This window comes from Paralichthys olivaceus, chromosome 3, assembly GCF_024713975.1.
Source record: "Paralichthys olivaceus isolate ysfri-2021 chromosome 3, ASM2471397v2, whole genome shotgun sequence".
NCBI lineage: Eukaryota > Metazoa > Chordata > Actinopteri > Pleuronectiformes > Paralichthyidae > Paralichthys > Paralichthys olivaceus.
In genome coordinates this window covers 9,510,864-9,531,810 of record NC_091095.1, presented here as the reverse complement: position 1 = coordinate 9,531,810, position 20,947 = coordinate 9,510,864, and the positions used below count along the sequence as shown (strand labels likewise).

General features: G+C 39.7%; 2 protein-coding genes across 2 annotated transcripts; both read left to right on the top strand.

Moving 5' to 3' along the window:
- The first annotated feature begins 1,470 nt into the window (after nucleotides 1–1,470).
- On the top strand, nucleotides 1,471–7,997 carry alpi.2 (alkaline phosphatase, intestinal, tandem duplicate 2). The gene is made up of 11 exons (XM_020098348.2): nucleotides 1,471–1,580; nucleotides 2,143–2,259; nucleotides 3,634–3,749; nucleotides 4,233–4,407; nucleotides 4,670–4,842; nucleotides 5,305–5,430; nucleotides 5,516–5,585; nucleotides 5,965–6,099; nucleotides 6,316–6,507; nucleotides 6,644–6,760; nucleotides 7,325–7,997. The coding sequence occupies exons 1-11, from the start codon at nucleotides 1,502–1,504 to the stop codon at nucleotides 7,588–7,590; spliced, it is 1,566 nt and encodes a 521-aa protein (XP_019953907.1). The 5' UTR covers nucleotides 1,471–1,501; the 3' UTR covers nucleotides 7,591–7,997.
- Nucleotides 7,998–9,256: 1,259 nt separating this feature from the next.
- On the top strand, nucleotides 9,257–18,057 carry LOC109636674 (uncharacterized). The gene is made up of 9 exons (XM_020098547.2): nucleotides 9,257–9,684; nucleotides 10,546–10,698; nucleotides 11,265–11,370; nucleotides 11,586–11,709; nucleotides 12,217–14,685; nucleotides 15,187–15,358; nucleotides 15,706–15,868; nucleotides 15,952–16,084; nucleotides 16,604–18,057. Exons 1-9 carry the CDS (start codon nucleotides 9,614–9,616, stop codon nucleotides 16,768–16,770), a joined length of 3,558 nt encoding a protein of 1,185 aa, XP_019954106.2. The 5' UTR covers nucleotides 9,257–9,613; the 3' UTR covers nucleotides 16,771–18,057.
- Nucleotides 18,058–20,947: the final 2,890 nt, after the last annotated feature.

Genomic DNA, 20,947 nt, shown 5'->3' with positions numbered 1-20,947 from the left:
AGTGTAGGCAATAACACCGCCTCCCTTGTGCTAGCAAACCTGTTCTCACTGCACTGATTTTTGGTGTTAAATTTTCCCATAAATTTGGTTTATATTTACTGAAAACAGGATGGAATGTCATGAGTGACAGCTGAGACTGACCTGAAAAATTGGATGCAAAAGAATCCATGTAGCATTTAATGGATCAGCACTATATCAAACATTCAAGAAAACATTCTCACAAAATTCCTCAGAATTGACCTGGAAACCTGCACATACTTGCAACACAGTCTGATTTCTAATGACATATGTTTAATTTTGTCCTGTATGAAGCTTATTTTGTCCAAATCACTCTCCACTGAGTCCGTCTGGGGCCTTTCTCTTTTCATAAAGATATTTGCTATTAAAAAATGCTGATACTGAGAAAAAAAGGATGAATAAAAAAAAAGTTGTGACCTTGTGTTGGTCTGTCTGAACCACAAGGCCGTGCAGTTACCACACTATTGAAAACACCAGACAGATGTGGAGCCAGACCCACCTGTACACACACACAGATACATGTGTTATCAATTAATGCTGCCACAAATTCAAACAAGTGTTCAGTAGTAAAACTGCTCAGACATTAGCTAAACCCTGGCCAGTTCAAATAGGAGCTCTATGAGATGTGTATGACTGTAAAGTCACATGAGCACTTCTATAAAACACTGTTATCGTCATCATCATTAAATCATATTATATGATTTATAGTCGCCTTCACACAATAGTGATAGAAGCTGCTGTCGGTTAACATTCAACTGATAGTATTCCAGCTGTGTTGGCAAAAAGATAATTGCTTCATTGAATCAAAGTTAAGATGAATTATTAACAGGCCTCACTTGCACTTGAAACATATTCAATTTCCAAATAAAGATGGTATCATTTCTGATCAAGCCATTAAAAGCAATTAAAGATAACATTTGTTGGGAAAAACATTCGCTGTCAGCAAAGGGATTGTGGAGACAATTCATATCAATTCATCATATATCCCCAAACATGATATCATGCGACTTATAACTTTAGGAACTCTTATCACATGACACCTTTTTACTGACATATTACATAGGTGAATGCTATAAAGAGAATTTAAAGACTGATGTAGAGAATATTTTATGACAGTGCAGTTTATCTCTTCTCCTGTCCACTCAGTGTCTGTCAATGCAAACTGAGGACATCTTGTGTTTTCTGATTTGTGTGTCAGTGGTTTGGGTTTAGGTAAAGTTCAGCATTAAGCAAATTGAGGTTATTGTTAAGAAATGCTACAGGAATTGGATGCAGGTCCACCTACTGTCCCCAAAAGTGACCTGTCACAACACGTGTGTGTGTGTCAGTGTGTGTGTGTGTGTGTGTGTGTGTGTGTGTGTGTGTGTGTGTGTGTGTGTCTTCTCCCTTCATCTGACCTTTGCTCCTTGGATACGACTATAAAAGGAGCTTAGAGTGCTCCTGAACTCAGTGTCCTGTTTCGTCAATTTTATGTAAAGTCAACATGCTGGCTCAGAAGCACAAGCTCCTTTTTACTGGATTATTGATTTTCATCTCAGTGCCATGGACTTGGTGTGTTTCAGGTAAGGTTCTGTTGCACATTACTGCTGTTAATCATCTTTCAGAAACTAAGAAGCGCCTCTAGATTTCACATTAGAATTACACTGCTGTATTTTAGGACAGAAACGTAATACGTGGCATATATTATCATGTCAACTTTCATTTGAAGTAATGAAAGAGTTACCTGGTACAGCTGAGCAATTAGGTCTCCTTTTTTTATATTTTATTGATTGAAACAGAAATTAAACTGAGTTGAATCTGCTTGGAAACAATAAGTGAAGACAAATATTATAGTTTACATTACAAAGCCACTTACACACAAATAATATATCATGTAATGATAGGTAGTCATGACAACTTAAATCAGGGCACTTGAAAAATGCAAACCTCCACCAAGGCCAACGTCCTAACGCCATGTTAAGGAAAGGGAAGAAATATTCCTGGATCTTTCGATTCATTTCTTTTTGTGTAATCCTGCTAACTAACAAACAAAGGAGTTAATGAGAACATAACCTCTTTGGCAGAGGTGATAAGTCATTTAAAGGTTTGATATCTTAACATATGATGTGTTTTTGCTGCTCACAGAAGAAGAGCTCCATGCCAGCTACTGGAACAACAAAGGGTGGGAGGCTCTTCAAACCGCCATTAACATTCAGCCGAATAACCACCAGGCCAAGAACATCATCCTCTTCCTGGGGGATGGTGAGTCACCCATCAATTTAACATGCGTCTTTGAGTTGAGGAACATTTTTTGCTATTAGTCCAATTGGTTTGTTCAGGTGAGAGGAAGCCAATGAAGCTTGAAAGCGCAAGCCTCATCCTCATTGTGGCTGAGTTCACCGTCAGAGAATGAGACCACATTTTAAACCGAATGCACTATATGACCCTAAAAAGCAAGGGGTTATGGGTAGAAGGAGATGAGGGTTGACATCTGATCACCAGCAGTTACTGCTGCCTGGTAAGCCACACATTAGAAAATGAACCAAGGCTAAACCACAGTCCACACAATGCCTGCACGTGTCCTTAACTGATCTGAGCACAAAATAAAGGTCCAACTGCAGGGAAGAATTCAAATAAGTTCATCAAACTCAGCTGAAGCTTCAGAAACTTGTCTTCTTACTGCTCTTGAAACTGGATTTTTAATCTACTATTGTTGCTGAAATTTTTAAACTGGCGGAAGACTTCAAATTATGAGTAGTACCCTTTATATACAGTCTATGGTAGTACCTTGATAGTGTGATTTTTCCTGTGTAAACATGCGAAAATGAACCCACTCCAGTTTGGATAAAAGATTTTATCATCAACAAAGATGAGCTGATAATTCCTGATAAGATACTTCATGTGGCCGTGACCCCCAGACCCTTGAAAAAAGATAAAGTGATCACTGCTTTGAACTTCTGCCTCTTTCCTCTGTGATTGTACCTCAACATTTGGTAACACCGCACCAGAAATGACAGTTGCTTAGAGGCACTGTGGATTTGTGGTTGCAGCAGCCAACCTCACACATGCCGAAAGCAGCTCATGTAAGATTTTATCAGTGTTTTTGGATTGATGAGTAACATTTAACAACCTCTCGTGGAATGATTATGGTAAAACAAATTACAAAGTTCTTGGTGATTAAGTTTTTACAAAATGATTCTATGGAGGAATGACTCCATACACCATAAACTATGACCACTGCCAGGGATTTGATGCCCAAACGACATTGTGTTGAAATACAGACTTTGATGACCATTGATACTTTCTATATTCTCATTTTATGTGTAGTTTCTTACACATATTTAAGGTGGACAAAGATAATACGCAAATACTGAATCCAATCTGAATCTGTCTATAGGGAGTGAAAATTGCAAAGTATAATCAGGTTTGAAGAAGAGAAAAATGTGAAATATTCCTGTATTTGGTTTGCAAATCGTCCGCCATCTTGTCGGTGTAAATAACTTGGATGTCTTTCATCGGCCTCTAACATCTGACATCAGCTGAGCCTTATGAGGTTTGCTTTGAGCACAATGGCAGCTCTGTGCGTTCCTGGTTGGACGTTATCTAACACTCAGGTGTGTTTCCACCTGCTCTCAGGTATGGGGGTGCCGACGGTGACGGCCGCTCGGATCCTCAAAGGCCAGTTGGCAGGAAAATCAGGGGAGGAGACCAGCCTGGTCATGGATACCTTTCCTTACCTGGCGCTGTCAAAGGTGAGCACACTCTGAACCACACATTCACTGCTACAGTGGAATGTGTTTTAAAATGAGGATATGTTATTATATTTAACTTTGTACTTTAAAAAATATGAAATCATACGATTTACCGACTCAAACACACACACACACATACAGAGCTGCGATACACAACACCGTCTCTATCACACACTGCCATGACAGACATAAGGGGCAATTTAGGGTTCAGCGTTTTGTCCCAGGAAACATTTGGCATTTGGACCTAGGAATTGAACCACCAACTTTCTGATTAGTGCCAGAGCTCCTGGGCCACAGCTGAAAATATATTTGTATGTTTTGTATTTATTGGTGGTGGAGTAGCCCATCAGTAAATCAAGGATGTAAATCTTTTACCTCGTCCAAAATGTACAGGCCATTTCCACTGTTTGTATGAAATACCTCCACCCAGAAACTGCCAACACAGTTCACGTTCATGTGTGTGTTTGTATTTGGCCTCTGCAGACGTACAATGTTGACCAGCAGATGCCAGACAGCGCTGGCACAGCCACAGCTTACTTATGTGGGGTGAAGGCTAACTACGGCACCCTGGGTGTCACTGCCGCCACTCCGAGGTCCAACTGTAGTGCAAGCTATGGGAATGAAGTCAAATCAGTTCTGTACCGTGCCAAGAAAGCAGGTGGGTGTAGACTGTAGTTCTACAACTTTGCATTATACCTGGACTTCATAAAGGAAATGTGCACAGACAGAACAGTATTGCTGTGTTCTTACTGGTTTGGGCATGTTATGCTGCCGTCACCTTTTTATTTAATTGTAATATAAGAGCTGTATCAGATATACTCTGAAACAGTATGATTTACAGGACAGTTAATAACTGGCTTTATTTCCAAATATGTCATTCATATACATTCATTCTGTTTTTTTGTTTTTTTGTTTTTTAGGAAAATCTGTGGGCATTGTCACAACAACTCGAGTGCAGCACGCCTCTCCTGGTGCAAACTATGCTCACACTCCTGATAGAGGGTGGTATTCTGACTCCGACCTCACCTCTGAGGCAGTCCAGAATGGATGTCGTGACATTGCATATCAGCTGATCAAGAACGTAGAAATAGATGTAAGCCTTAGTATCACGATGTTGCTGTAGTGAAACAGCAGAGGGCTTGTGCAATGAAACTAAAACTAGCAGAAATCGTAAATATCTTTAAACAAATTGAATCTTTGCTGCTTTTTTATTTTCCATAAACCTGGTTTATAGAGAATTTCCTCAAACATGTAAATTTATTCTAAAAATTACTCAGCAGCCATTATTAAGGAACAATATGATCATTAACAAAGACTATTGTACTTGATTATTAACTAGTGATACTGAATTTCTAACATCCCAAACGATTGCTATGCTGATAAATCCCTCAATCTTTATGTGATAAGATAAAAGATGTCACTCACATCCGCAGTAAACTAAGGGAGCAGACATCAGTCTGGATTAAAGAATCAGAACCAGAGATCAGAATCAAAAACAAATAACATAAATGAAGTTAGAAATAAATGTAAATTGTCATCATGTGTCACCATCCAGGTCATTCTTGGTGGAGGACGTCAGTACATGTTTCCTAATAATGTGAAAGACCCAGAGTATCCAGATTATAGAGGGGACCGACGTGACGGACAAAATCTTGTTTCTGAGTGGCTTAAGAAAAAAATGGTAAATGGCAGAATTTACTATTGTAAATTAATATAATTTTCTCTTTGGTTGAGTTATGACCAAGTTTATATAATGCTTTTTACAGAGAGCTAAATATGTTTGGAACAAAGCTCAGTTTGATGCTGTCAATCCTGCCGAAATAGACTTCCTGATGGGTAAGTGGAATGGTTTGATTCACCAGATTTGTCACAGTGTCACTCATTTTCAGTATATAATACATTCACAGTTTATCCTACAGCTCATATGAAAGGACACTGTTGTACTTTTTCAGACTTTCATTTCATGATTATGAGTTTTTGTAACTGTTTCTGTTGAGAGGTCATAGTTTACACAATTGTTTGGCTCCAATAAAGTCCAAGTAAAATTCTTGAATGTCTGTGCTACAAACCAGAGCTACACTTGGGCATTTACGGTGAATCTACTATAAGAATGTTTGGATGCTTTAGTTCTTTACAGAAAAGCTGAAATATTAAAAAAAAGCAGCCATGAGTTACATCTTAAAAGCTAGGCCTTACTCTTTCTCTCTGCATTTAGGTCTATTTGAGCCCAAAGACTGTCGCTATGAGTTGGAGCGGGATCCCACTATGGACCCATCGCTCACTGAGATGGTGGAGAAAGCAATAAAGATTCTCAGCAAGAACCCCAAGGGTTTTTTCCTCTTTGTGGAAGATAAGTGTAACTGTTTCCTGTTTATCTTTGCCAGACATGAAAAAAATCATAAAATGTCAAGTTGGTGTTGAACTGTCTAACTGTCGAATGTTCAATTGCCTCATCACTTTCACATCATAAACTAGTTGTAAAAAAATCACAGGTAAATGTTGCTTTGTCCAAATCACAGATTGGTATACAATATGTTAATTTGTCAATGACTCTTTTTGACCTTAAGTGGGAGAATTGACCATGGGCACCATGATGGGAGGGCCATAAGAGCTCTGCACGAGGCCGTGGAGCTGGACCGGGCGATTGGGCGAGCAGCTGAACTCACCAGTGAACAGGACACCCTGTCTGTGGTCACCGCTGACCACTCCCACGTCTTTGCCTTCGGAGGCTCTTCTGCCAGAGGAAACTCTGTGTTAGGTAAAAAAAAAAAAAAAATGTTGTATTGTTTGATAAAGCAAAGTTGGGGAAGGTTTTGTAATAAAAAGAGAAAATCATCTGCTGTCCCAAGTTTAAAGAAAACCATTAGATATTAACTTTGCTCTGTGATTTGCAGGTGTGTCTCGCTCATTAGGAACCGACAACAAGCACTTCACCACTGCTGTGTACGGGAACGGACCAGGATACCAGATTGTAAACGGAACTCGCCCGGATATGAATGAGTCAATTTCATGTGAGTGGACTTTGGTTGTGTTTCCAAAGGAGACAATGTGATAAAGCAGCTCCATCTTGTGGTTAAACAGGAAACCAACTGTAGACATACTGACAGTGACTCCTCACTTGTTAAAAAAAGGATTAAATGAAAAATACAGTGGACACCAGCCAGCTCTCACAACGACAATGTAACACCTGCATCTACATCCTTTGTTTTAATTGTTTATAAGGTGCATGCAGAATTTTTTTGAAAGATCCGATGACAGATATATTTTTCAGCCACACATAAAGATACCAACAAAAAGAGAGTTATATATCTAATATCTAATATTCTAATATAAGATAAGTGTTTAAAAGTATTAGTATGATCCACTGAGGGTACATATGATATTGTCTATGTTTATCTTTATTTTATCTTTATATTTTTTATATCTCTAATTTTATATATTTTTTGCACACACAAAAAAACAAAACACTGAATACTAATTTACAGGTTGTTATCACTGTAGGTTTGCATTTTGTTTATGAGCTAGAATAGTCTGATATGTCTAATCTAGTTCTCCTTTGTCCCACTACACTTCAGCGGGTAAAGATTACCGTCAGCAGGCTCCTGTCCCTCTGAAGTCAGAGACCCATGGCATAGAGGATGTAGCCATCTTTGCCAAAGGTCCCATGTCGCACCTCTTCCACGGTGTCCAGGAGCAGAGCTACATCGCCCATGTCATGGCATTCTCTGCCCGTTTGGAGCCCTACGACAACTCCAGACCACCCAACCACGCCGGAGCCATGGGCCCGAGCCTGCTGCTCCTCCTGTTGGGCCTTCTCCTCATCTCGCTCTACTCAGTCTGAGCCTGAGATGACGGCCTCTGGAGAAACTGTGCAGAAGTTGTAATAACCATGCAATCAGACATTTTTGTTGAAAAAAGAGAAAATCTTCACATTGTACTTTTTGTGAAGAACTGACTGGGGGGGGGGGGGGGGTTCTGCTTATTCTTGTGACCTTGTTAAAATGTGTTATTACTGCAAAGAGTAACAGTCATGTAACACTCCATTTATTTATATGAAAATATAATACATTTTAACATTAAAGTATGTTTGAATAAAGAAGATAGTTCCTTATTATGCTGGTTATAGATTCTTCTCATGTTTTAAGTTGATTTGAAGTCCTTTGCACTGTTGTGTACATAAGAACCAAGAATAAAACAATCTACCTGCTGTAAAAAAAGCAAATATCATGTGCCATAAACAAATAAGTCATTATCTTCTACTTCCTCCACAATTCTATAGTGTACTAACTCACTCCAATCTACATTTTCATTACCTTCATAACTACATAACCTACACCACAAACCTTCTACTTGAAAGAATCGTTGTTTTGTCTCAATTCAGGTAACTCTGTTCCTTAAAGATAGCCGAAATGCTTATCGTACAAAGGGTACAATGAGTTACATTTTATTATCTGTCACAATCCCTTACTATTTGGCTTGTCATCCATAATACACTTTTTTAGATCTACCCCTTATTGAAGGTCCCATGAAATACATCATCTCCTCTGCCATGGTGTCCTGGTCAAAATGAGTAGCAGATGAAATAAAGTTAAGTGTCATATAAAAATACAAGCAAGGAAACAAAGATGTACTAAATCACAGTGATTAGACTATACAGCACAGAACAGATAGAGCAACATGTGGGAATCAGCTGCAAAAATGAATGATGGAAGATAATGGCACACTTTAACAGCAATGACGTTATCTATGAAACTTTTTTAAACAGAGAGAGTAAAGTTTAAAATGTAATTCCAACCATGTGACCCATGGAAGAAAAAACTAAATTTACCCAGTTCTGTTCAGGCAGTCAGGAGAATTTTCTTTGAGTATTGAGATACTGGGACTGAGTATCAACAGACTATAAGTACAGAGGTAACTTGCCCAAAATGCTTAAGTTATTGTGGGGCAATGTTTTCCTTAAAGTAAAACTACAATTTAAACTAACTTAAATATGGTATGTGTTCATTTGCTGCATACTGTATTAAACATTTCATCCACTCCCCGAATAGTTTTCAGACAAAGTTTAAATCCTTAAATGCTGACGCACTTTGTAACTTTGTGAAGAAACGTGATCTATAAATAAAGTTCTTCTTCTTTACATCATTATTATTGTTACATTAGGTATCATAGCCTGACTTTACTGAGGTATGTAAAAGGGTATATAAGTACAGTTTCAGGTAGACTAGGCAATGATATCTAAAATATTATACAATATTAATAACAATAAACACTTTTCCTAACAAAGTTACAAAGACAAACAAACAAAAGAAAGAAAATCAGTTTATACAAGAGTGAATAGAATGAAGTTACACTCAAAATAAAAGTATATAGAATATACAAACAGTATCAGAACCGGTCATACACAAACGGACGCGGGTGAGCACCAATTAAAACCGCGCCTCCCTTCCTCGTAACCTGATTGGTGACACGTAAAACGATTGTCCAATGGGAGGCGTCAGTAGGCGGGACTTCCGGCTTGAGAGGGGATGTTTGTTTGTTTGGAGGGAAGTTTGACTCAAAGACTCGATCACAGCAAAACACGAGAATAAACATCCGCTGAACTTTTCTCACGGCTCGAAAACAACTTCCCTCCGAGTGCTCAGGATGCGGAAACAATGATTTGATGGTCCACTCTTGGTTCATCGTATAAAACACTAGTGCCTCGCGACCCTTAATGAGTCAATGGCGTTCACAGGATGTTTGTCGCTCTTAGCCCCGCTAGCTAACGTTAGCCTCCATTGAAAGCCTGCCACGGCTCGGCTGCACGGGTTCAGGCCGCGGGCTGAAGATGAAGGTTCGCGGTCAGAGATGGTAAACGGACCTAGATGATCATGGATCGAAGGAAGAGGAGTCTGGAGGATCAGCTGTGTAAAGCTGTGAACGATGGAGAACCCAGGTGATCATCTGACCCCCTCCTCTCTCTTTGTTATGTCCAGACATGTCTTGTGTCCAGACCAGAACAGTATTACTGTTGTTTAGAGATGTTACACTGGATAATAAAAGTCAAGCACTTAGTGGATAAAGGATTCAAATCTAGACATCGTTGGTAAAAACCACACAGAAACAGTTTTTTCTAAAAGGATTAGACTAGAAGACCCTGACCCAGTCTCACTTAAGAAGTATTGTAGACATGAGTTCTGCTCTACTTTCCAGTAAGCAGAGATGTTTTGATATCCTTTTTCACTTTTCCATACTTGAACTTTGTGTATCAATCTGAACCAGATACTAATCAATTACCAGTGCATTTAAAAGAACAATAACTTATTCTAAGAGCTGTGATTGTTGTGTAGCCCTTCTCAGGTTAAACCCTTTGGAAAATAGATGTATACAGATAATGAATGGCATAGAACTTTATAACTGAATCCAGGAATATACAACAATTATTTCCTTTATATAGTTTGAAATGTGGCCATATGGTTTTCATTTTAACTCTACACTAATGGAAATCGCTGCTTCTTCATTACTCTACAAACAGAAGGGGCCAGAAGATCTTGTGGAATGGCAAAAAATAATGCTTTCTAGGAAGAGAAAATTGCAGTTTTATCTGAGTGAAATTAGTATACTTCTTGCCTGACCTTTTATCTGTGGCGGAATAAGAGTCAACCATTACCGATGCTGCCATAAGTATCGCAACATCTCTACCAGTAACATTTGATTAAATGTCATCATACACTTGTTTGCAATAAAGCAACACTCAGTTAATGTATTCCACTATGTAGTATACCTCAGATTGTAACAGATCTCTTTTCCTGGGCAGATCTGTGCAGCTGCTTCTTTCACAAGGCGCTCGTCCCGACCTGTTGGGTTGTGAAGGGGTCACTGCGATACACTTGGCTGTTGGCAAAGAGACGGAGAAGAACACGCGTTGCTTGAAAATGATGCTGCAATATGGAGCGGACCCCAATATTAGGTATGGTTCCCTTTCATATCACATTCTTCACCTATATAACCACACAACTCATAACCATTAATGGACAAGCGCATCATCTGTAAGTGTCAATGAAGTTGAGAGATTTTTGAGCAATCCTCCAGACAAGTTTTACACCATCAATGATAAGAAAATGTTAAAATAGAGACATGAGCCACTGTTCATTCTTGAGCATACTGCTTGAGCAGTAGCTCAGATGTGGCTTGGGAACCGGAGGGTGGCCGGTTCAAGTCCAGTATGGACTAAAAAGTATGGAAGGTGGACTGGTAGCTGGAGAGGTGCCAGTTCACCTCCTGGGCACTGCTGAGGTGCCCTTGAGCAAGGCACCAAAAACCCCAATTGCTCGCAGGGTGCTTCTCCGGGGCTGCCCATCACCATTTCTCTCCATATATATTGCATGTCTATGAGCCCTTTGTGTGTGTGTGTGTGTGTGTGTGTGTGTGTAGGGTGGTGGGTTAAAAACTGCATGTATCAAAAATGAGTGTAAAAAGAATTTCCCCCAATAAACTATCTCTAATGTTTTGCGTCTTTATTTGAATTTCTCCCAGGTCGTCCGAGGGCCTGACTCCTCTTCACATTGCTGCACTGTGGGGATGTTATCAAAATCTGAAGATGCTCTTGATGAATGGAGGAGACCCAAACATCACAGACAATGTAAGAATATACTTAAGGAAAGTGTATGGGCCACTTTACAGGACACAGGACATGGGAAATTAAGATAAAGGGATTTGGGCATAAATCACCTAGAATTATCTAAAATTACTGTTTATAAATGGAGATTTATAGTATTTGTATTTATAGATAAATACAAATACTCCTTATGTCTGATTCTGTTTGGTTCATGTCTGTTGTCTTCTTTATTCGTGCAGAAAGGGAATACACCAGGGCAGCTTGCAGTGCAACAGGAGAATCGAAAATGTGGCCTTCTCCTCCAGGAATACCAGGCCAGCTCAGTAGAAACAGAGGAGGACGACTTTCCTCAATTTCAGTACTGTAAGAAAGCTTTGCTCTGTTGGTGATTACAATATTTGTTGTTTATCATTAAAAATACAATTTAAGTGCGAAAATTGTTCATCTAACTTGTAATACTTCCATAACTACATTGATAGAAAGCCATACTTCACCAGCAGTGTTACAAATGGTACTGACATATATTATGGTAACTTACCTAGTTTAAGTTTATTATTCTACGTGGTTGTCAGCAGATTGTCATATCATTATAATAAAACATGTTTTGAATTGTATACTAACAATGTCATGCAGGTCCTGATTTTGGATTTTGTATATTGTATGTCTTAGTTAACACTGGGAACAAAAACAGAAAATACTTAAGCAATAAATGCCAACAGTACCTGCTGTAACTTACTTCAACGTTTACCTGTAACATTCACTATTTTTCCAGTCAAATGAAGCAAACACAAGGCAGATTATCTGACACGATGTTTGAATTTTTTATCTTTGGTTGAAACTGTTAATTTAGAACTCCACTTTTCTCCACAGCTGTGTATTCAGACCAAACAGACACGTCCAGCTATCCTGCCTCAGACTACAGCTTCAGTTCCCACTCGTCTATGATAAGTGACTTTGGTGAAGCCCCATTAAGCAGCACAAGGCGCTCATCATTTTTTAACCTTGCTAACATGAACGGGAGGCCAAGTTGCAGAGGAGTATCACATAACAGACTTTCTAATGTGGACTCAATGAGACATCACAACCAGGACTGGAACAGTTCCTTTGCACACTGCGCAGCTGAAGGTCCCTCCATACTATCAAGCACTCGCATGTCTGCAGTGGGACTGCCGATCCTTATGGAGAATGAGTTATTTACAAATGATGATGTGTTCAAGTCAAAAGCAAATGCCCATGCTGAGGGCAGAATCTCTCCCTCTAGAAGAAACACTCTCCCAGCACTGCCCTCTAGGGGTACAAGTCGCAAGAGCGTGAGCTTCAGGGATGTCGATGAATTTTTCCCTGTTTTTAGTCCCGAATCTCCCAAACAGCAGCACCCTGTCGATGGCAACCAGTGCACCAGCAACTTAACCTTTGACCTTTCTGAGTACTCTGACTTCCTGGATTCAGAACGTATGGCCACTGTTTTACACAAGCAGGGTATTGACGTCACATCGCCGGATCATGTCTATGTTTTCTGCAGGGAGAGCAGCACGAGCACAGAAGAGGACATGGAGAAAACAGTCATCAGTCGTTGTGCTTTGGAAGGGAGTGATGATGAAGAGGAGAGGGAAACAGTAAAAGTGGCTCAAGTTAATGTAGCTGAACAGCCAGCACGGCCCTGTGGGAGCAGCAGCGGCACAGCTAGTAGTGATTACAGTAGCTGTGAGAGTGACCATTACACCAGTGCTCTGGATGCGTCTGTACAACCCAGACATGTTTTAAACCCTGCAGAGGAGGGGGCGTCTGTCGGGCGTGAATCTGCCAAAAAACCTGAGATTTCTACAGACTGTGATTCTGGATGTATGTGGCGAGCTGGGAATCTCACTCCTGTTAAACCCCACATAGATTCCGAACCTGAAACTACAGAGCATTTACAGAAAATCCTTGATAAACTGTCCATGTGTGAGATAAAATCCCCAAACAATTATGCGTTTGCATGTAATGGTCCTGTTGTGGGTACTTCAGGTGAAGGTGGTGTTGACGAGGCGGCTACAGAGCTAACGACAGATGCCAGATCTGATGATGCAGTTCAGGTTTTAGAGGAAGTAGCTGATCTCCTGTTCACGCCAAGTCCTTTCGTAACTGGCAGGACTCGCTCCAGGTTGAGTCGTTGCTCACAGAGAACAAGCAAAACGCCAGAGAGCCTCCTTCTCACATCATCTCTGTTTGAGGAGACCCTGCCTTCACCAGTTCGAACACGCCACCAGACGCCGAGGTCTCAGAGCACTAAAGACTATTACAGTTCACCACATGTGACTCATTATACGCCATCATATTTAGGGAGTAGCACAGGAGGAGACACCTTACCTGCAGATTGCAAAGACACGCAGTCCAGCACCCTGAGAGCTGGTTCAAGTGTTAGCCATAGCCAAGAGGATACCATCATCCTCCCCAAAAGTGTAACTGAATCACAGACTTTGTCAGATACAGTCCTACTGGGGGAAAACCAGGACTCTGTAATGGATGCTTATGAAAAAAACCTTGCAGAAGTTTTGCTTGCTATGCGAGGCCAAGACAGGGATGTTGCTGAAAGTTTGGATTTTATGACCGATGATTTGATGAGTACAGATGAGGCAACAACAAAGGGAAACGTAAATGATAACCTTGTAGAGGCCAGAAGCGACAGTGTAAAAAACGAAGATGTCTGGATCACTGAGGACTGCAGCTCTCAGCCAGGCTCTGTGTCATCTTCATCCAGCTCAAGTTACTTTTCCCCCAGGAGGTCCAGGGAAGACTCTGACCCGGCGAGCACCCCAGGCACAGGATGCACCCCGAGGTACAGCATGAGCAGGCTGTCGAACTGTCACAGACCACAGCACCTGGCAAACCTGTCTTACACACCCGGAGGGCGTCCGCTCATTCAGGATCTGGATGAAGCGGTGGAGTACCTGTACACTGATACAGAACAGGGCCACAAGTTGATCGAGACCCACGTCCCGCCGACTGCTAACACCTCGCTCAGCTCCAGCATAAGTACCACCACCAGCATCAGCGAGGAGACCATCCTTTATGACTGGCGCTCCATGCAGACCGAATTGATGACCAGCGGAGGCAAGGAGAATCAGAAGCCTCAGATTGTGATAAAGAAAGAGAAACACGATGAGGGGAGGAGTAATTTCTTGCCAGACACTAAAGGGATAACGGACCGGGATCTGAGAATGAGGCTCGTCGAGCTGGGGGAGAGTCCGGGTCCCATCAGCAGCCGCACCAGGCCCACCTACATGCGAAGGCTGCTCCGTCTGTTGCAGGAGTCCCAATCACCGCATCACCAGAAGCAGTCGGACCAGCCGCAAACTGGTGAGGCTTTTTTAGTTATTGATCACTATTTATTTATGTTAAGCTACTTTTAGGTAATAATAGTATATGAGCAGTTTGTGTTTGCCGATTTGTGTCAGTATAACTTTAAATTGTATTTGTTAAGTTAGTTCAAGTTATTATATAATATATTTGGTTCTGTTTGTGTTTTATGGTCTGATAAATCGTATCAGCAATTTCTTATTTCCAAATGTCAGTATCGCCATTGGCCCCAAAAATCTGTCAGGCTCTATGAATATTATCATTTAAAAATGTTTGTCCTGTGAAGTAGTGAAATATTAAGTTGTTCATTAAAATTGCTTGTAGAAGCATGAGAAAGGAAAATTAAACTCATTACTCGTTGAGCTGAGTTGTGGGTGGACTAGATCACAGCCACTGAGTGAGTGAGAGAGAAATATTATTACATTTACTGCAATCATTTGTCTTATAAGCACAGTGACTTCCACAGCCACACTCATTTTCATATGCTTTTTTTTCACCCAGTTGGTTTCGGTTATAGTCCAGAGTTGTGTCGGGCCCTGCAGACCTTCCAGCTGCCAGATTGTCAGACTGACGAGCAGGATTTATGCCACCAGTTTGATCAACCAGATCAAAACAGGAAGTGGAGGGAGGGCATCATCAAGTCCAGCTTCAACTACCTGCTGCTCGATCCAAGGTGACAGCCATGAAATGGTGTCATTTTGTTTTTATGCATCCACTGTCCGCACGTGCACTCAGCAGTGATGCATGTTTGAACTCACTTATACAAATGTGCGCTTTTCTAAATTAGATGAAAACCAAACTAAAACTCATATAGCCTGAAAAATCTGTAGAATCAAATCAACAGTAGATAGACGCACAACTAGTTTGCGTTAAAGGTTTCTTCAATGTTCAGAAATCAGTGTTCAGTTTCCACTTTGTACCTTTAGAGCCGTCTTGTTCTCATTGAGTCTTTACCACACGCAGCCTTGTGATCACTGAATAAACATAATTAAATGGATCTTTGTGTTTCTTCTCCGTCAGAGTGACGAAAAACCTCCCGTTCCGCAGTCACACCTTGACTCCACAGGAGTGTTTCCAGGCTTTTGTCAACGCCATATTTTATGTGGGGAAGGGGAAACGCTCCCGGCCTTACAGCCACCTGTATGAGGCTTTAGAGTACTACAGAGGGGACAAGACCTGCAAGGTAGGACACTGGTCACAAACTGCGAGTTAAAATAAATGAGATATGAAATAGATCAAACATAAACCTTTTCTTCTCTGTGACAGAAACTGTGCCCCAAAGTGCAGCACATCCTCCAGGTGTGGGACGCCGGGCAGGGCGTCGTCTCTCTGCATTGTTTTCAGAACGTTATTCCAGTGGAGGCTTACACAAGAGAGGCCTGCATGGTGGAGGCCATCGGTGAGTACTTCACTGGTTTGATCCCCAGCTCCTCATTGAGTTGCTTGCCAAGGTGTCCTTGGGCAAGGCATTGAACGCCAAATTGACTATGCTGACAGTGAATGGTGTGTGATAGAAACAGCATGGTGTCAGCATATAGAAGCACTGTGTGAATGGGTGAATGTAGGTTGTAGTGTTAAGAGCCTCGAGTGGTGGATAAGAGCATTGTGAGTACAGTTCATTTATCTTTTACCATATGCGATACAATGCTCTGTAGATAATTCACAGTTAGTGTTAATTTCATTGGATCTTTTGTGACATAATCACAAGACGCACATACATTTAGATTTTTCTATCTATTAGATGTTGATTTCTATAAACTGCACTTTTATTCTAACAGGTTTATTGTCAATTGATGTATAGGCCATCGCTGTTATATTTTCCTGAGGCAGTGTAACTCATTGGTTGTTCTAGCATCAATATTGATCTGGCGCTGGACCAGCCTGTCAATAACTAATCAATTCTCCAATCACATCACAGGTCTGAAGATGCTCACCAATCAGAAGCGAGGCGATTTTTATGGCGTGGTGTCCAACTGGCAGGTGAAGCGTAAAAGGGAGCTGGGCGTCCATATGCTCTCCCGGGCCATGCAGATCTTCCTGGCTGAGGGCGAGAGGCAGCTCAGACCAGCAGACATCAGACAGTAGCGACCTCTACAGGAGAGGGGTATGAACAGCAACAAAACACCAACACAGGGAAATACCACTAGGAATAAAAAAGACGGGTTTTAACCTCAGGATCCCTTTGAGCTGTTTGTTATTATTATATCTAGTTTTCCCGTCTTACATGTGACATCCTCTGGTATAAATATTTACATGCTTTGAATTTGTCATAGAAGATCATCTTGCTTATACTGTATAAAAATTAAGGGAAAACGTGGGAGTGTGGAGATGAGCATTATGATAAAATTCAGAATCATAACTGCATCTCTTTCATCAGTCAGGAAAGACATTTTAACAAAAACATTCTTCCCAGTGGGACACTTTTCATCTCATGTGCTGCAATGATACTTTTAAATTGATCCACAACCAAATTCAAATATCTTACGTAGTGTAATCAGATTAACTGGTGCTGCACTGATCTTATGTGTTCAAGTATTTTCCAAAGAGGCTTTATCATGTTATTTTTGTAGTGTAAAAAAAGCTGATGGTGAATTAATTAGAGGCCAACATTTCGTACTTACTACTTAGTTTGAACTTAAAGAAACTCGATGTCTGTAAAAAAGATTTGTTCACGTGACTGGTTTCACATTTCTTTTCTTGTATATTTCAAATGTTTTTACAGATAAGCCACTCATGATGTAGCCTTATTGGTGTTTTGTATGTGTTCAATTCTTTTAGGAATTTCAATATAATCAGACGTGTGTAGAGACAGGATGCTTTAATCTTTCGATAGTACAACAGAACTTAAAATCTTCAGATTTCCAAGTTAGTCACAGAATTAGTTAGTGTTATTTCACATGTTGTAGTGTAGAGTAGGCTATTCAAACAAACCGGTTTTTAATGGCTGTTACAACTGAATGAAAATTTGAGATTTGACATTTGTTTAAAATATGTTTTTCAAACAGGTTGGTAGGTATCAAAACTCTTAATTACCTCCTCAACGTAAAACACCGTAAAACACCGTAAAACACCCTCTACAGCATTATCACTTAATTATGAAATGAATTGCGTGCAAACAATTACCTTTATTGATTAAACTTTAAAGCTATTTTAATAGTATGTGGATTAGGATGTAGAGACACTTTATCGGATTCCAGGTAAAACATAAAAACTCCCTTCATTGTGATCAATGTTTTCTAGTTTGTCAGTTGTGTAGAAATAGTTTCCCTTGTTTCATGTTAATAACGAAAAGGAACTTCTGCTGTATTCCTTATTTTCCCCTTATTTTGCATTTATGTAAAAGAAAAAAAATACAGAAGACATAAACTTGAAGTGGTCGACTCTGGTCTTTCTGATGTCTTGTTCATTGGTGTCTCTCTAGTGGATATAAGAAGTAATTCAATCTTGAAGGAATCTTCATGCAAAAATAAGATCTTCATCCACACTGATGCATTGAAAGTGGTGTTTCATTCCTAATGTTTTTTGAGTCTTACACTTGTATTTAAACCATAAAATCTTTTTATAACTATAATTATTTTAACGTTTACTTTTTGCCAAAAACTGCTTATGGATTCATTAATCCTATAGCGTTTAGGATCCCTCTCATTTATAAAATGTATGTTTATTTATCTATTAAGAACATTGAGGTTGCTTTGCAAGATCAACTTTTTCTTCTCTTTTCGAAAGCTGCAAATCTAATTTAGGAACAATGGTCTTCAGTTACTGCTATGACTCATCCGGCTTCATAGATGGACAGCTACTAGGTAGTGGTGAGCCAATCATCTTCTTACAAGCGTCATCATGGTTTATACAATAAACAACATGCATATCCTGTGTGCATGTGTGCATGTGTGCGTGTGTGTGCGTGTGTGTGTGTGTTTGCCTAACTGACACATTAAATTACCTGACTGTGCAGAGCTGCACTTCTCATCTGAGTCATCTCTATGTGCAAATTTCAAGTTAGGATTCAGAGGCATGAAATATGACTATATCGAAAATACTTGTTGACTCTATTTCAGGGCTGTTTTTGAAAGTATAAATTTATATTTATGAGTATATGAAACTAAAAGACCATGTAGAAGAGGGGTTTTCCAGAAGCACCAGTAATGTTCTTCATTTTTGCTGGTTGAGTGCCGGCTTTTGATTCACAAGCTGAATTCTCAAGTTCACAAAACAGTGCAATTGCTTTCCTTCACACATTTTCATGGATTGAAGCAGATTTCAGAGACTGGGTATGTTAAAGTGTGTTTTATCAACACACAGCATTCACGGTCTGAAACAGATCATTTAGAAACAAATGTTAATGTCTCGCTTTAATTATTTGTATATTTCTCATACAGTGGTAAATAACCTAAGCTTAGTGGACAGTGTTAAATTATATACACATTATAATCAAAACCTGATAAAATTGTATTTTGCAGAATGTGTTTTAAATTGGGCAAGCTGGACAAGCAGCTGTATGTTGAATTTGTTTTGCAGTTTATATAAATATTTTTAAAATGATTTCATTAACATAAAGTGATAGAGAATATGAATCTTGTCCCTACATAGTAACCTAGTCACAAACTGAGGTCTATGTGAATTTATATTAACAGTGACTCAAAGGGTTGTTGGCCCATAATGGATTTTTTTATTTTAATTGTGCTGACTGCTGAGACAGCTGCTTGGGTTGTATGTGCATGTGTCACAACTGTAGAGTTGTTCATTATGTTTGGGACCTGGTCAATAATTCATATAATAAAAAAACATTTCTATAAAGATACAGTTCATAATGTGAAAGACAACTTGCACTATTTTAATAATTCCAAGTGTATTTTTACTTGATCCTCAATTTAAATAAAGCAATTCAATTGTCAATAAAAAAAATATATATTTGTAAATAGCATGACATAAAAAATAATAATTTATTATATATTTTTTTAATGTTCATTATGGTGAAAAAATTTTAATTGCTATTAAAATGTAGCTAATGAATAGTGACAATTATTTACACTAATATTTACTACTTTAAATATGCATTAGATCAATGCTGTGCTGTGTTTATTTAAAGGATTATTGTCTGAATGTTCAAACAACTTTTACTGATAAATCCAACTTCATCATTTCAACATCTTCTCTAACCAAAGTAGAGGAATCATAAGAAAAACGACAGAACTATAGTGAGCATTTATTTGTCAAAAGGGCCATAGAGCACACAGAAGTATAAGAATCAGGAAAACACTGGAAAGTTGTGTTATGAATCTTTAATGGCTCAATGAAAGAAAAACGTAGAAAATATTTTAATACACGTAATGTAAGCTTTGTTCCATAATGACACGTTTAGTGTTAATGAATCATGACATTTTAATACATTTACATCTACACTTCAGTGGCTTACCTCGTGTTCCCAGTCAGATTGGCGATAACTAAAAGGTCATTCATCAGATTAGAGAGTCTCGCTGGTTTTTGTGTCATATTTTCAACAACTAAATCATTTATCAAGCTTTAGATATGCATACCATATTTTTTATTTAAAGGTCATTTTTTCCCACTTATCTCTAGAATCTTTATTTCTCTCCCCCCTGCTGCTGTAGCCAGACTCGGACCCCTCCGCCCCCAGCCAGTGTGATCAAGATGCAATCTGAACTGCGTCTAAATTCACGCCGCCAGTGTGCGTCTGCTGTCGGTTAGAGGCAAAGGAGCAGGGGGAGGGTGACAGGAGGAGAAATAAATAACGGCATCATCAGCATATTGTGACGCTATTCCTTGTGACGGTCGGATGAAATCTGGGACACAGTTGCATTCATCGTTCAGTGAGCTCTACCACACAGTTAAACCCACCGACAGCAATGAATGTTGATTGTGACCTTTGCTGTGGTTTGGAAGTTGAGTTTTTTTTTTAGCGTTTGTTGTTGAGACAATGTTCTTCTTCGTGTGATTGTTCAAGGAGTCGTCGGCCTTGACTGCAATGCAGGTTTCTGCATGCGTTTGACTTCTTTCCTTTACCAGACACCCGTGGACAAAGGCTGGCCACAGGGCACAATCAACGGTCGATGGTTTTTTCAATTTAGATGAAACTCACCGACAGCGTTGAATGTTCACTGTTGCGAGCACAGACCTGATGGTGACCAGAGATGATGGCAGAGGGGGTAAAGTCTGTGGGCGAGGAGGCTTCACACTAAATCCCATTTTCCATTCTCTGACCAAGGACACTAAAAGGACTCATGAGCGTTAAACGTGGAAC

Excerpts from the sequence above, each read along its gene's own strand:
- LOC109636674 (XM_020098547.2), top strand. The coding sequence starts at position 9,614 with ATGATCATGGATCGAAGGAAGAGGAGTCTGGAGGATCAGCTGTGTAAA. Across the intron at positions 11,371-11,585 it reads ACCCAAACATCACAGACAAT|AAAGGGAATACACCAGGGCA; the intron begins GTAAGAATATAC and ends TTATTCGTGCAG. Across the intron at positions 16,085-16,603 it reads CTGCATGGTGGAGGCCATCG|GTCTGAAGATGCTCACCAAT; the intron begins GTGAGTACTTCA and ends ATCACATCACAG.
- alpi.2 (XM_020098348.2), top strand. The coding sequence starts at position 1,502 with ATGCTGGCTCAGAAGCACAAGCTCCTTTTTACTGGATTATTGATTTTC. Across the intron at positions 3,750-4,232 it reads CTTACCTGGCGCTGTCAAAG|ACGTACAATGTTGACCAGCA; the intron begins GTGAGCACACTC and ends TGGCCTCTGCAG. Across the intron at positions 6,761-7,324 it reads TATGAATGAGTCAATTTCAT|CGGGTAAAGATTACCGTCAG; the intron begins GTGAGTGGACTT and ends ACTACACTTCAG.